The sequence below is a fragment of the Taudactylus pleione genome, unplaced genomic scaffold (assembly GCF_031769625.1).
Source record: "Taudactylus pleione unplaced genomic scaffold, aTauple2 ptg000110l, whole genome shotgun sequence".
Taxonomy (NCBI): domain Eukaryota; kingdom Metazoa; phylum Chordata; class Amphibia; order Anura; family Myobatrachidae; genus Taudactylus; species Taudactylus pleione.
This window is the reverse complement of record NW_028284512.1, coordinates 3,632,294-3,649,359: the sequence shown is the minus strand read 5'-3', so window position 1 is coordinate 3,649,359 and position 17,066 is coordinate 3,632,294. Positions and strand designations below refer to the sequence as shown.

General features: G+C 45.4%; 2 protein-coding genes across 2 annotated transcripts in view; one reads left to right on the top strand and one right to left on the bottom strand.

The window, feature by feature from the left end:
* LOC148525183 (carbonic anhydrase 12-like) overlaps positions 1 to 5,636 on the bottom strand; it is a 29,988-nt gene extending 24,352 nt beyond the window's left edge. The window contains exons 1-2 of the mRNA XM_088471133.1: positions 5,570 to 5,636; positions 2,324 to 2,488 (exon numbers count right to left, since the gene is read on the bottom strand). Coding sequence (XP_088327259.1) covers positions 2,324 to 2,488; positions 5,570 to 5,636 — 232 coding nt within the window. The remainder of the gene's footprint in view (positions 1 to 2,323; positions 2,489 to 5,569) is intronic.
* Positions 5,637 to 14,745: 9,109 nt separating this feature from the next.
* LOC148525182 (uncharacterized) overlaps positions 14,746 to 17,066 on the top strand; it is a 47,325-nt gene continuing 45,004 nt past the window's right edge. The window contains exon 1 of the mRNA XM_088471132.1: positions 14,746 to 14,783. Within this exon, the coding sequence (XP_088327258.1) occupies positions 14,746 to 14,783 (38 nt within the window). The remainder of the gene's footprint in view (positions 14,784 to 17,066) is intronic.

The window sequence follows — 17,066 nt, the reverse complement described above, 5'->3', positions numbered from 1 at the left end:
CGCAGTGGCTAATCTATGCACACCCCTGCAACGGCATTGAAACGTACTGGCACGCCCTCCCCTCCCCCCGTCACCACCCACAAACAGCACTTCCTTTCAATCACTCTGCGATGGCTCTGCGATGGCTCTGCATAGTCGCTGCGATCGCAGTGCCGATCACAATGGTAAATTCGTGCATACGCATGCACAGAACACAACAATCGTCCGATTCCGTGCATAATCGCAGTTGCCTAAGGTAATGAATCAGGCCCCAAGTCAAAAACAAATAAAAAATACACTTTAACGAACCGAGGGCCTGATTCAGCACGGATCACAATTGCAACCGCGTACGCAGATCGGCCGATTGTTGCGTACTGTGCAGTGGCATAACTACCGTAGGTGCAGGTGCTATGGGGCCCGACCCTCCCCCTGCACCTATGGTGCCAGGCCTCGGTCTGTGACCCCCCCCCTCCGCACCCCTCCACTCTCAACCTCCTCACTCCCCTCTCCTCGAGTCGACTTACCTGCTCCGTGGTCGCGTCCTCCCGGTCGGCTCCGCCTCCGGCTCTTCTGTCTTCTCATTCACTGATACAGCATCAATCAGTGAGGACCTAAGGAGATGGAGCTGACCGGGAGAGGAAGTGTTCCTGCCCTGCGGAGCACGACCACGGAGCAGGTAAGTTTACTGTCTAGGAGAAGGGAGTGAGGAGGGTGAGGGAGGAGGGGGTTGTGGACCTAGGGAGGCCTGTGAAAATTTTGCTATGGGGCCCCCTAGGTCCATTTACGCCCCTGGTACTGTGCATGCACTGTATTGCTCGTGCACCACGATCGCACCTAGATTACGCTCGCACACAGGAATCCATTGCAGAGTGAGTGACAAGCCGTGAGCGTTTGGGGGTGGTGACAAAGTCCAGGAATGATGATGTTTGTCCATGCAAGATGATGTTTTGCCTCTTTCTGAGTCCCGTTTTTTGGAGGGAAAAATCCGAACTCGGCGTGCAAATTCGAACCTATCCGAGCCTGCACATCCCTAGTTTGAATGCCATTGCATGGGCATGCATAAATTAGCCACTGCGATTGCCTACACAACTTGGGTACTCACTGCGTGCGACGAGACTTGCAGTTTCTGCGACGGGCCAGAGTTGCTGTAATTGTGCCTGAGGGGCCGATGCACTTCGATGTTACCAATGTATAAACAGGAATGCGAGGTGTTAGGGATGTGAGTAGGCAGCAGTGGGCGTCTCTATGCTGGCTGAGCGGTGGCAGACATTAGCATATTTTCGCAGCTGCATTGCGTGCAATTGCGCAGCTGCGATCACAATTGTGATCCGTGCTGAATCAGGCCCATATATTGCACATTCAGTAGACAGACACATGGGCTTATCAGCAAAGGAACCACTCGTCTCTACATATTCGCATTATAATATTGACTCCACTTCAACATGATGATAACTAACTGAAATCAATAAACTGTGTGCTATAACCTACTTACAGTAACCTACTTGAATATTTCCTGATACTTGAAATACGATTTCTGATAGAAATCTCCAGCTTAAGCCTCAGAAACTCATCTTTGCTGCCATTTGTCCAGTAAGCAGTAAAATCATCAAACCCCAATGCAGTCTCCACATTATTTCCATGGTTACAGATATTGCTAAATCAGCTGTTCCAAATCCATTTTACAAATACCCGAAAAGGTGTGTTTCTGAGGTTTAAAGAGGTGATTTCATGCAGAAGTCCTTTTAAAAGTGCCATAAGTAACTACAGTGATTTCCAGCACCAGCATAATTAATGTAATTATTTTACACTATTTTTGAGCAGAGCTACCCTATGGTGACAAGAATGGCAGCTGCCATAAACTGGTCTCATGACGAGTTAGCTGCAGAAAGTTAAAACAAGTAATAAAGTAGGGGGTTCTGCAATATTTGAGGTGCTGTTATCTTGCAGGTGATTAAATGCATGTACTTTAATAGCATATGCAGGGCCGTCAAGCGCTCTGAATGACCCGGGTACTGGCGGGGGAGGTGGGCTCCAGGGGGACACTTCTCCTTTCTGCCCACTAGCACTGCAGCTAAGCCTGTATAGCATCGCAGTGGCACATCGGGCAGTGAGCGGAGACTGCTGCAGCAGCATTTTCTCTCTTTCACTGAGCGATGGGCCACTGCGGCTGCACTGCTATATGGCGTGGACGCATAGGTAGTCGGCAGAGCAGTGGGGGTGGTCGCAAATCCGGGCCCCTCCAACATGCCCAGGGCTGGGTAAGTTACCCGCTACCCTCTTCCTCTTGGCGCCACCTGAGCATATGCTATAATTTAATATCTAAAAAAAAAAAGTACAAACTTACCCGTGTGGCCATTATTAGTTACAACAGCTGTGATAGGTCCTGTTGCATCAGTAACCTGGAGAGGTCCCAAAGTAGAGTTATACTGAGTTTGTGATGTTACAATATTGATGGGTGACTGAGAGAACAGTCCACAATATGGAAAATTCTCATGCCAGGTATCTGGTCCTAACAAACACAAGACATATGTCCATTCAACGAGATGGCAATTTGTTTTCCAAACAATTAAAATTGACGTATATACAATATACTGTATAAATGAATAGTAACAATATTCCAGCAACTAGTACAAACAACCTGTACTGTAGTTTATTTTGAGTAACAGTAATAGATGTCACATAATATAAATATATTATATATTGCCTATATGCCAGTGAGTCACACTGCTGTCGTCAGGGCTGGATTTAGGGGTCAGGTCACCACTAGGCACCACATTAATGGCTGCCCCTCACACCCCAATGTTATTTGTTTCATGATTAGGTTATACTGTACACCCTATTTGGCGATTGACAGTATAATATAATAGAGTAATAAAACAAACCATGAGCTTTGACATTTTATTTGTGATTAAGGGCCTCATTTATTAACTAATTTTATCACCGGAACGAGTGATAAATTTCACTGTTTATGATAAATGGTGCTCCAGCCAATCAGCTCCCAGCTGTCAACTGGTAGTAAGATGACAGTTGGCAGCTGATTGGCCGGAGCACCATTTATAATACACAGTGAAATTTATCACTCGTTTCGGTGATAAAATTTGTTAATATGGGCCTATATACGCACATTTACTAAGCAGGACAGATTACAGGGGCTTCCTTCTTGCTTTTAAAACGGTAAATTCTTCAATAAGGTCTTCTTACTGAAAAGCGTTTTTTATAAATCAGCTTCAACGTTAAGGGGTCTATTTACTAAGCAGTGTTAGGAGACAGAGTGAAAAGTGATAAGGTGCCAGTCAATCAGCTCCCAACTGCCATTTTTCAAACACAGCCTATGAGATGGCAGTTGGGAGCTGATTGGCTGGCACCTTATCACAGACTTATCACTTTTCACTCTGTCTCCTAACACTGTTTAGTAACTAGACCCCTAAGAAACCATAAAGAATTAAGCGGTCTCTCTCCCTTGGGGGTGTAGCAAGCCATTTGACTGTACATGGCTGTATATTTTAAGATAAGCATAAGTAAATGGCCCTTTAACCACTTAACGCAGCCAACTGTGCTTTGGCTGACAAGGTGTGACCGCAACACCCGCTTTTTGAAGACACTCCCTGGACTCTCCTGTGGGCCTGGCAATTTCTGACCGGTTTTGCTGGAAAAAATCATCAGTTAAGTGGTTAAAGAGCAGTACTGACAGACTAGTCCAGAAAAGACAGGTCAGCAGCAAACCAAACAGATGGGTGACTGCACCATGGCCCAGGCCGTGTAGTGGGTGGACAAATGTGTATTACTGTGTCTGCACTGGATGTCCTGTGTTACGTACTGTCCCCAGGCTGACATGCACATATGATATGTGGTCCGCTTGCTGGGGCGAGGTGGCACTCAAACACTTGTTTCATTACCATCACTTACAGTTCTCACATATGATGAAAGTCTGTTACTCTGAAATTATCAATAATTCCAAAATATGTCCAATGTGGCTACTATATACTATCTTGAGTGGCAGGAGTGAAGCAATGCTTTCTGTTACACAGGGTAAAGACTCTTCCTGGAACTCCCCATGCCATATAACGCAGAGAGCATCAGTGACCGTCATAGAATACAGAGAGCATCAGTGACCACCATATAATACAAGGAGCATCAGTGACTGACATTTAATACAGATAGCACTAGTGACTGCCATATAATGCATAGAGGGCCTGATTCAGAGCCGCTCGTAAGCGGCCGCTCGTTCGCTCCGAGCGATGTTTGCCCAACTGCGCATGCGTACGGATCGTTATACGCATGCGCGAACCAGTCAGTGCGGTCGAAATTCATGTGCTCGCAAAATAGCGAATGCCTGATAATTTGAGTGACAGGAGGAGGCGTATGTGGATGGTAACAGGGGAAGGTGCTTGAAAACGGGGAGTGGAGATCCGATCGCAGGCGTGCTTAAAGGTTATTTTATAGCCAGAACTGCTCGCAAAATTGTGGTAGCAAAAACCAACCACAAGAATAGCGAGCAGCTCATACCCTGTTCAATGTACTCGATTAATCTAATAAATAGCGGACATGACGTAGGATGCGAGCGGCCAGGGGGCGTAGTTTCCGAAAAAACGACCGCAAGTTTTGTTCGCTCGTTCAGACCTAGAGGCGTGAACAGACCGCAAACAGCGAACGGTTCATTTGAATAGCCACCCCTATTTTCTGGACGAGCGAGCGCAAATAGCGACCGGCTCTGAATCAGGCCCAGAGTATCAGTGACCACCATGAAATACAGAGAACATCAGAACCTGCCATATGATACTGAGAGCAACAGTGATTGCCACATATTACAGAGAGCACCATATACTAGAGAGCATCAGTGAGCACCATATAATACAGAGAGCATCAGTGACCACCATGGAATACAGAGAGCATCAGTGACCACCATATAATACAAGGAGCAAATGCAGCAGTCATCAATATTTTCAGCATTTACACCCACCCTATGGTGGGTGCAGGGGATACGGAGTACACACTGCATACTCACTACTTAGAATGACGAGTAACTCTGGCAACATATGTACTTTTTGACTATATGTGCAAATCTTAATTTAAATATACCTCATGCTTATTGTGCACCTTTTCAGCTAGCAAGAAACTAAGGACATAATGCCTGTGTAAGGACACAATACAGTGCTATTGTGACCATCCCCAAACAAAGTGAACCATAACGCAAATAATAAAAAATAAGAATTAGGGCACTTCCGTCCACAGCTAATTACAACTATGGTCCACTGTAAGTGACTATTCCATACAAAATTGGATAGTTAATGGTTTATGCAGTTTATAAACAAATGTGTTTATTTTTTCTGATTTCATCAAGTGTGACTTGGGGGTCCGCTCACTTTGTATCACCCCCCTTTGCCATAGAGGCACCCATCATGGTCTCGGGAACTGGGAAGTCAGTCTATCTAGCCTGGGGCTTGTTACTGTAGCCCTCTATTTAAATGAAAACTAGAATAGGCATTCTGGCACTGATGCTGGCTATGGGCTATGTTTTAATTCTTAATTATTTATTATCACGCAGGACAGGCCCGACCCTTTGTAATTTGGTATGCACCATTTGACAAACCTCCTTGCCTTCCCACTCTTACTAATGCCTTCTCTGCCTTCTTCCACATGACTGCAGGTCGTACCATGCCGGAGTGGGCAGCAGAGAAGGTGCACAGGCGCTATCGCAATATTTGATCTGTGACTTTGTCGTACTGGTATGTTGTTGTACGACGCCTCTCTCTGGTTGACACTTTACGTGCATGTGTACCTGCAGCACCTACTGGGCAGACCCTGTCTTCCTGCTCATTTCAATGGAAATCCAGATCATGTGCCAATCGCATACTTAAATATAACATTTGGTGATAGAAGTATTGTACTTGCATGTGACAAAGGTAATTTAGACATAAGGCACAGGGAAACACACAAGGTGTTCTAAGCAGGGTTGCATAAAAATCGGATTTTTTTTTTTTTTGTTAAATCTAAATGGATTTATTTGATTTAAAGCAGATTTTTTTGGGATTTAAATAGGATTTTTTATTAAAAAAAAATTTTTAGTAAACGTTTTACGTTTTTCAACGTTTATTTAAAAAAAAATTGTATAAATAAAATCTGATTTAAATAAAATAAATCCGCTTTGATTTTTTTTTTAAAAATCCAATTTTATGCAACCCTGGTTCTAAGCCTTGGGGAGAGATAAAGTGGAGTGAGATAAAGTAAAAGTGGACTAAGATAAAGTACCAGCCAATTAGCTCCTATCATTTTTCATACACAGCCTATAACATGGCAGTTAGGAGCTGATTGGTTGGTACTTTAACTCTCTCCACTTTATCTCTCTCCAAGGCTTAGTACATGGGTAGACCATCCCATAGTTGCCCATACCTACCAACCATCACACTTTTTGAGGTATAGTCCCCATTTTAGAGGACTGTGCAGCAGCCCCGCAATCAGGAGATTTAACCTGATTGATGAGGGGTAGGGGGTTAGGTGGTGTTGGAGTCCTGCAGTACTCAAATTGGATTTGATGTATTTATATATCCTCATTTTTGTCAAGGCTGCACCCCCAGTCCTACTGTCGAGACCTCAAATTAGTGTTAATTGTTAATTAGTGCAACGTAAAAGTAATTAGAGCTGACAATGCAATATGTGTTAAGCAAAGCTTGCCATCAGGAAGCAATGTTCTGGCATCTACTGAGTCATCTTCCAGATCTACATATTTCTGTGTCTCCATGAAAGTATTTTTAGTAGTATAAAATAGCACATACCACACTCAGGCTCTTCGTAGCACCAGTGCACTGTAAAGTAAAGAAAAAAAGTTATTTAAATGATCGGTAGATTGTATTAGTAACGACTACACTCTTCAATGTTAGTGTCACCCACACAACTGAATGTTGGTCAGTATCTTGTTTAAATAGCACCTGCCAGGTAGCAGGTCTGATGCTGAGTTGGACCTATGCCCCTTTGTTTACTGTAACATACTCATTTACATACTGCGCATGTGCAAGAAACAAGTCTGATCAAACATCCATATGCAGATGCAGACACATCTTACACTTACGAGGCAAGATGGGGCCAAGCCAAGTACAGTAAGGGCATGTTCACATCAGACCTGGACACAGCCACATACATGTCTGTCAGGAGGGGTGCAGCTGCAGGAGGGCTGGTGCAACAATCCATGGTGATGATAATGATGATGAGAGCCCACCAGGTGACATATGTGACACAGAACAAAATGAAACTGCTGGAAATTTTTGAAAATCTGACGCCGAGTGAGGGGGTCTCCGTGGGACAACGCCCCCTCCGAGCCCCGGGAACTTCCAGCTGGTGACCTGTGCTGGAAGCCCCGGGCTCCTCCTCCCCCTCCTCCCTGCACCCGGCAGAAGATTAGGAGGAGGAGGAGACGGAGGACCCAGGAGGAGCACGGCCAGCAACCATGGAGAGTCACGTGAGTGGGGGCCAGCGCTGGGCGTCTGCGGGGCGGTGGCGAAGCATCGGGTGCGGGGTGCGGTAAGAAGCCCATAGGCTTCTATAGGGTAACGCTGGTTTTTCTGGCATTACCCTCCACACCAATAATAGGGTGGCTGAGGTTTAGTACATACGGAAATGCTGTAAAAACCCAGAAAACAGGGTTTTTACGACATTTTTCCTTTAGTACATCCCACCCAATGTATGTATGCAAATTGTAAATATTGGTAAAGGAACATACACCAGTGAAATGGCGCTGTCACTACAGGCATAGATGAACAGTATGTTTTCTACAACAAAAATATTATGTAAAGATTAAAACAAGGTTTTGCACAACACCCAACATGTCCCCTACCTGCTCCATGGCAGCACACTATAAGGGAAAGGACCCCAATGAGCACAAGTCTGAACATCTCTGAAGTCTGATCTTCCACACGCTGAAATACAAAGAATTGCAACTGTTCAGTTCAAGAAATAAATCTGCAGGTTTGAAATTGCATTTGAAGCTACAGTTACTGTAATTAAAGTTGTAAGTCCAGTTTTGGGCAACTGCCCCCCTTCCTACCACCAACACTCCAATTATTGAAGTTGGGAGCCGATAGTGCAGTCAACTTGCAGTTCTATCATTGGTGTGCAGTGCACATGTGTTGTGGGTCCAGGGGGGCCGCATACTCTGCACCAAGGACTGACCACTGTGCCAGCATAATCCATTGCTCTTTACAGTTGGGAACCAGTGGCGGATTTTACCTAGGGGCTGCAGGGCTGCAGCCCACCCACTGTGACTGGCAGTGGCTTCCCATTGGAAGCGCTACCTGCCAGTCAGATACACAACAAGCAGTCTTGGGGAGGAGACACCCCCCCTGGGACTGCAAGTCTGGACTGCTATTAGTAGAGAGTGGCTTCCAGTAGGAAGCCGCTCCTCTGCCTTTCAGCCAGCCCTACCCGGCTCCTTGGGGCTGCAGACAAATCAGCCCTTGGGAAGCCGGTGACATGAGCATGTGGGACCCGGCCAGTAGCCGGTGAGTTTTTTCTTCTGTAGCCTCTCCTTCTCAGTGGCAGCAGCCCCCCTCATCTAAGAAGGTAGGGGCCACCGCTGTTGGGAACTGTATTAAAAGAACGATAACACAACAAGACTGGACAATATAACCGACAGACAGAGGTTAAGAGGGCCCTTTTCACAAGCTTACAGTCTATAGGAAAATAGGCATTGATAAACAAAGCTTAGTGCTATATATTGCATATTAGTCCAGGCAGATTGCAGTGGCTCTTGGTGGGCTGTATGACCCCGTCACGCGGCAATGCTGGCCTCGGATCAAAAAGTTGTAAATTTATGTGTGGACATTATTTAGGTACATCTGTATACTGACTTGTTTTTATGCAAATGTATGGTCAGCCAATCATGTGACAGCAACTCAATGCATAAAAACATGCAGACGTGGTCAAGAAGTACAGTTGCTGTTCAGAGCATACACCAGAATGGGAAAGAACTGTGATCTATGTGACAGAACATGGAATGATTCCTGATGCCAGACAGGGAGATTTATCTCAGAAACTGCTACTTTCTTGGGAAGTTCACCCCAACAGTTTTTGCAAGTTACAGAGAAAGGTGGCAAAATAAAAATCATCCAGTGAGTGCCAGTTCTATTGGGGTAAACACCTTGTTAATGAGAGATGCCAGAGGAGAATGGGCAGTGTAGAAGGAGACAGTAACTCAAATAAGCATGTGTTATAAGTGTAGCAACTCTGAACACACATGTTGAACCTTGAAATGGTTGGGCTACAGCAGTAGAAAGCCACACAGGAAACTGAGGCTAAAGTGTGCACAGGGTCACCAAAACTGGACAGTCAAAGATTGGAAAACCATTATCTGTGCATATGGAATATGTTTTCTTGGACACATTAGGCCAGGGGCGTCTTTAGAGAGGACCCCTCCTCTCTTCCCGGCAACTTACAGCCGACTGACGCGGCTGGCCGGCCACCGGAGCATTAATAGACTCTGGGCACTAGAGTGTGCCCGGAGTCTACTGCGCATGCATTCTCAGAGGAGATCTGTTCTGCATATGTGCAGAACGTATCTCCGCCTTTTCTTCCAGTCCCCAGGCTGTGATGTAGCCGTCTGTAACTGCCAACATCACTGCCTAAATTGCTCCCCCGAATGCTGTGAGAATGGCATTCTTATGCGCAGACTGGTTATTTTAAATTAAAGTGCAAAGAGGAGAACTTCATGCCTGTTATTGATCTCTAAACTGGGGACAGAGAAGGTTAATGACAGAGGGGGTAACTCATGGTCACAGGAGGTTAACTGTGCCCACTGTGGGCCATCCTGCAGACATGGGGGTTGAGGGTAATTTAGTTAGGGGTTCAGTTACTACTGGAGGGTGAGGACCAATGCCACTGTGGTACATTTATTGCCACTGGGGAATATATTGGCACTAGGAGGGGGGTAGTATGACAATGGGGACCAATGGATCCTGGGTGTCGCTCGACACCACTAGGCATATTTTTGTTTTTCACAAAAATATTTAAAAATATGCTTTTAGATTAAATTAAAATTTTTAAAAAGACAATTTTGAGGTGACTTTTGAAAACAAAATCATCAGTTAAGTGGTTAAGGGGGTGACAACTCCTTTCTACTCAACCAGGCATTGTTCAGGGCAGACTAGTCATGGAGTTGCCCTATTTGCTGGTGCGACATCTCCCCAAGTCCACACGCCACAATGGTCCCCATCTAGCATCCAAAGCTCCTGTCATCTATTTATTGAAGCCAGACCTTATTAGAAATAGCTCCCATTGTGTCAGTTGAATATACCACAGGTTCTTGTAGCGAGCGAGCACAGAGATGGGGAATCTTGCCTCTACTTGGTGAGCGTCATAGATATCCAGCAACTTTCTTAGTTAAAATTTTACTTTAGTGCAGGAGGACCTCTTTGATGAGAATATGAAGGAGTAACAGAGGTCCTCGTCTTTAGTCTGGGAGTGCACGGATCTGGCTCCACTCTTGAATGCAAAATTTTAAAATGCATACCGTGTACCAACTGGCTGGTGTTGGGATACCACAAGAGGGGCACTTTTGTTCTTCAGACATTAATTTGTTCATAGGAGTCCCCTGTTTGGTCAAGGTGGATAAAGCTCTAACAACTCTTGAGAAATTCCAAAAAAGGACCAGTAGTAGTGGCTAAACCTCACAAACCACTGAATTGCCCTGATGATCTCTCTGGACCAATCAATTACAGCAGAAAGCTCTAGTTACAATTGTATTCCCTGAGCTGAAATAATGTGTAACAGGAAGCTCAATCTAGACTGGTTGAAGGAACACTTCCTAATTTAGCAAATACTGTAATTAATTGTCCAGGAGCCTCTGCAATAACTCTCTCAACTGGTTGGGAATTTCCTCAAATGTTCTGTAGAAAATGAGTATACCATATAGGTGAATGAAGACTGATAGTAGCACATGAAAGATGTAAATCATATTTGTTTGGATAATGGGTGGAACATTGCACATGATTGGTGACTGTTTGAGCTGTCTTTCATTCATCCTCCTCCTGGACACTGACCAGGCTGTAGGTATCTTGCAGGAATCATCTTTCTTTGCCATGCTGATGTTTTGTGTCATACATCCACAGCTTCTACTGCCATTAGCTGTTATTTTTCAGAACCATTCCTAATATATTAAAATTGTCCATAGTTACAGATCCTAAGAAGGACTTTGTGTCAATGGAGCAAACCCCATAGACACAAAGTCATGGTGTACCGATAAGTATCGCTGTTTAAGATAGCTTAATTTTTTTTAAATTCTGAGGACTGTTTTTTTTTCTATTGGTCTTAGTGGCCACAATAAAGGTGTTAGTCCATCTTTCAGCAGCAAGTTCTCTCATCCTCAGTCAGCAAAGCCTCTCTAGCTACTTAGGCTCTTCAATATGCTCAGCTGACATAGGCCCTCATTCAGAGCCACTCGCTAGCGGCAGTACGTTCGTTCCGAGCGATGTTCGCACATCTGCGCATGCGTACGGTTTTTAGTACGCATACGCGAACCAGTCAGTGCGGCTGAAAATCGTTTGTACGCAATATAGCGAGTGCCTGCTATTTTGAGTGACAGAATGAGGCGTATGTGGGTGGTAACAGGGGAAGGTGCTTGAAAACAGGGAGTGGAGATCAGAACGCAGGCGTGCTTAAAGGTCAAAACGGGCGTTTTATGGGTGTGCATAATTAATATAGCAGCGTCATTGACCATGTCACTTGGTTTTTTTTAACTCAGAACTGCTCGCAAAATAGCGGTTGAAAAAACCAACCACAAGAATAGCGAGCAGTTCATATCCTGTTCGATGTACTCGATTAATCTAATAAATAGCGGACATGACGTATGGTGCGAGCGACCAGGGGGCGTTTTTAACAAATAAACGAGCGTATGTTTTGCTCGCTCGTTCAGACTTAGAGGTGTGAACAGACTGCAATGTACGAACGGATCATTTGAATAGCCACCCCTTGTTTTTGAACGAACGAACGCAAATAGCGAACGGCTCTGAATGAGGGCCATAATACAAATCTTCTGCAGTTGATGGGATGGGATGGGGTGAGTAACGGTCTATCTACACACTGGCAAATGGACCAAAGAGAGATGGAAAGATCTTGGCAAGCAAATTACTACTAATAAAGCCTGCCTATCCTCTTTGTAAGGAGATGAGCAGCACTAGATCTAGTCTCTGCTGCTAGTATGACATTCTGGGAGACTCAGCAACCACGTTACTTGCAGAAACATTGGTGGAGTGTGGATCATCTTTCTTGTGGAGTGATGTGGTCCAGACCAAATCTGGCCAGTCATATTCCACTCTTGCTGGTTGCTCCAAGGGGAACCACCATGCTGGTGTAGCTCTCAGAGACTCAACAGATCCTGGGGGACTGGCCATGAGGGACAAAGCTGGTTGACGAAGGTACAATTGTGAGGGATGAAGCACCAGTCAATGGACAGACAAACAAACATGGCACATGTAGCACCAACAGAGAAATTCAAATCCAAACTTTGTTTGTGCAAAGCTTGGTAGGAGGTCCATATTGAGGCTGTTTTTTTTGATCTATGGAGGAAATGCTGTGCGTGCATTAAATGCTATATAAGAGTGTTGCCCTATGCTTTTTTTGTGTAAGATGATGATGATGCAGGTAAGTTCTCATTGGCTTGACCATTAGCAGTAGCTCTTAAGAACGTATATTATAAAAGTTATGCAGTATACTTTTGTCATGCAAGGGTGATGTTGCAGTGCCACTTGTCATTCCTAACCGATATTGTGATGGTTCCTTACACACAGTTGCCTATTCATGAGGAATGTCCTGAAAGCTCCCAAATTAGTGTGAGACCTACTGGACTCCTGGAAGGATAGACAAGTCTCCCGTAAGGTGGTTGGGAATGTACTGTGAATGCAATTTTTTTTTAAGCCATACCCACTTCATTGTACACAAATAGACAAAAGGTAAAGGCCTGAGGGCCTGATTTAGACCCGCTCGCGAGCGCTGAGTGCTCGCAAGCGGGTCGATGGTGCCCTAGTGTGCATGTGCACGACTGAGGAAGCTCCGTCGTGCGCATGCGCGAGACCCGCATAGCGACGGCCAAGCCGTCGTTATGGGTCTCACACCAAAGGGGGCGTGCTGTCAATAGTGAGTGACAGCACGCCCCCTTTGGTGGGCGTGCCGGGGGCGTTGCTGCCCAGACCGAGGCGTTCCCATGGGAATGCCTACCGTCTGGGTCCGGCCCCACTGACATCACTAGTGATGTCAGTGGGAGTGCTTTTGGCTCTGATAGAGGCAAAAGCACTCCAGGGCTTGCGGCAAAGAGACCCTACCGCAAGGGTCTCGTCGCAAGTCCGATGGTCGCGATGGTCTTGACCATCGCGACCATCATCATGGACGCTCGCATGTGCTGTGGGTGGTCACCCACAGCTATGCGAGCAGCTAGGAGGCCGCTCCAATTTTAGGTAGAAGGGCCCTGATTCAGAGCGAGCGCTCTGGTCAAAAAGTCCGGCTCTGAATCAGGCCCTGAGTTCTTACAATCTATTGTAAAATTGTAGGTGTTAGATACATGAGGGCAAGTTCCAGAAACTGTCAGAGACTAGCCAGAAGGAACACCGGCCACTGGCATAAAACAATAGCAGATTCCTTCTGTAGCTGCTGCTCCACCATTGCATGGCCCCAGTCTTTACCACAAGACCACTGCCTAAGCATTGCCTAAAGAGGATGAAAACACATCCTTTAGAACAGGGATGGGGAACCTCCTGCCCAAGGGGCCATGTACGGCCCTCGGAATCATTTGGTCTGGCCCTCTGAGCTTTTTTTCTGCTAGCCTCATCTGGCTAGCAGGGTGCCTAGAATGGCACCCTGCAGCCAGAATCTATGCAGCAGTGCTGCCTGGAGCTTCCGTAAGATGCTACAGACAGTCACACCGCTGCCCTTAGAGCTCCCCGGAAGCATCCTCAGGATGCTCCGGGCATTGCTGTAATCACCAGCGATTGTAACCCCGTCCCCGTGTGCTGTCACTTGGAGGGGGGTACAGAGCCGTAACTAGACTTTTTGGTGCCCTGTACCAGAAAGAGCATTGGTGCCCCCCTAATTTTTCAAAGGCACATAATGCACCCAAAAAAGGGAAATTGCCTCATGGGGAAGGGCCAGGGAAGAGATAGGTGAGGCCAGGATATGCTGGGGATGAAATAAGAGGAAGCTACAAGTGAGAATAATAATAAACAGAAATTTGACAGGCCCAAACAGCACCCCCTGACCTGCGGTGCCCTGTGCGATGCCACCGGCCGCACTACCCTAGCTACGGCCCTGGGGGGGTGGCCTGCACCGGGCCCGCGAATAATGTTATATATATCAAAATGGCCCTCGGCAGAAAAAAGGTTCCCCAGCCCTGCTTTAGAATGACAGAAGAGTTATTGAATGAAATAAATGAATTCTGGGGAAGAGAAATCAAACAATGAAACTGTGCTAAAAATGAGCTCTCAATCAGTCTTACTAGCACCATCTCATAAATTAGATGAAATAATATAACAAAAATATTTCACCCTTTAATATGTAAGTCCCATATGTAATGTTCTTTTTAACAAGCTAATAAATCTGTGTTATAAATACTGAACATGGGGTATCTCAGTCTTACGATCTGTGTAGCTTCCATTAGCTGCAAGCTGTGCGGTGCAACTGCATTGATACAGTTAAGATTTTGGGAACTGTGACCTGTATGACAAGAGTTTGACAAGAGGTCACACAGAGAACAGGAAGTTCACACTGAGCTATAGTCCTGGATCCAGACTGATGGAAGAGAGAATTTACCAGGAGTGCCAGAAATTTGGGTGAGTTTTACAGGTATTTGCAGTAAAGTCAGAACAATTAAATCAGTTAAGTCTGTATTTCTTATGCCAGTGTTTTATTAGTTAAAATGCACACATTAATCAAATGCATTATATTTTCTTATACAAGCTACACTATTCACAACAGTTGATGCAAAGTTTAGTGAAGTAAAGGATAAGACTTGATGCACAAGTAATGATAATATTTGTATAAAAATCCCTGTAAATAATATCTGTATAAACAGTAAGATCTGATGTCATCCATTATAATTGGTCATCAGTCACCAGTTCAGTGTCCATTACTAAAATATGTGTATTATAAGGAATAATGCACCCCTACTATAGACTGTTATAAGGTACCTAAGAATCTCCTGAGATTTATAAAGGCACCCACCTAGCCTTGTGCTTTCACGTGGTCACAAAACTCCTTGTTTACCTGTTATCCATATCTTCACCAGAGATTGCATTATTATTATTATCTCATATATAAAATGAATGCTGCTTGGAGATTATAGCATTTAGTACAACAGTGGCACCCAAAACTTTTGATGATGGTGATAACTAATACATTCTGTACAAAGATGGCTTACTACTATAGCAATAACAAAAGTATAGTTGACCTATTTCAACATATTCATATATATTCATACATTTCTCCTATAACACCTAAATCCTTGCAAGTTGCAACACATACAACCAGTTGTGATGACCTACAAATATGTTGTGGCATACTGGATGGTATAACTGCACCACAAAAAGATGGGTCACTTTTAAGTATATTTTTGTTCTATTGATTTTGTGTATACGTTTTACAAGCTTCAGTGATCTATGGATCTGATAAAGGCAGGCTTGCCTACCCTCCCGGTTTGGCCGGGAGCCTCCCGATTTTCGGGTGCCGCTCCCGGCCCCCCGGAAAGGCAGGCAAGCCTCCCGGAAGCTTGCGACCCTCCCGACCTCCCCCCTGAAAAAAACGGAAAACCCCGCAGCGGGGGGCCCGGTGACGCAATTCGCGCAGAATCGCGTCATCGTGGCCCCGCCCCCTGCTTCACAATGCTGAAAATAACAGCATTGTGAAGAGGGGGCGGAGTCACGATGACGCGATTGTGCGTCCCCGTCCCTGCCCCCAGTGTGCCACCAAATGGCCGCCCCGCCCCGGCTCCGCCCCCAATGGCCGGCCCCGCCCCCTGCTATTAGCCGACAATCAGCTCCCTCCCGGAAGACTGGAGCTGATTGTCGGCAAGTATGGATAAAGGCCAGGATGCTTGACGCATCGCATTCGGTAATGTAGTAACGCCGGTATGCAAGAATGAAGGCGCAAAGGACAGCTCTCTCTGTAAGAGCGGACCTTTGCAAATGAGGGTCTGAGACTCAGAAGTCCCTCGGTTAATGACACACGCGCCGCAGTGGGTGCTGGAAGTCAGGGTTTTGGGGGAGGTAACGGGGTGTGTGGTTAGAAGAATGCAGGCGTGTCGGACCGATTAAACGCCGTTTCATGGACATGCATAAATGAACCATTGCGATCTCCTTCGCAGCATGAGAGCTCTCTACGTGTCAGGAGAGGCGCTGTGTTTGCGGCTGATCAGACTTACATACTTCACAGCTGCCTGATGTGCATCGATGATGCCAATGTTTACACTGGTGCACATCATTGTACGAATATATGAAGCTATCAGTGGGCATCCCCATTTTAGCAACTGCGATCCGAGAGAGTCTGCAGTTGCGTTTGCATTAGCATCTATCCCTATGTAACACAATAAACCACTGTGGTAAGTAACATACTATTTCCGATTCATTTTACACTTTGTACGATACCTTTTCCCGATCCCTTTAGGTGAGAACACAAAATAGCCCATCTTTAACATTTGACCTCTCATTTTTATACAAAATATTACAGACATTGCCATTGACATCAGCATTACATTACAATAAATATCATGTATATTTTTTGGAAGAGGTATGAAAAACAAAGTGTAATCATTTTCCATGTCCCCATTGCTGCACTTCTGGATACATTGGGGAAAGTTGTGAAATTAAAGCAAAACAATCAGCTCTGTGGGGCCTATTCCATTAGCTGCGAGGTTCTGGTGTGTAAATGAATTGCCCCCTATGTATTTATTATCTAAGCTGCACTAGTAAAATTACAGATTAAATGATGCAGTTCCCACAATTGCACCACAAAGCACAGGTATTAATTTCTAGTACTACGAGATCGTGCCTGGTCAGCACCAGTTACCACCACCTCTCTCCATCTCTGCCCTTTTCTCCCCATTGTTTCTACCCATATCC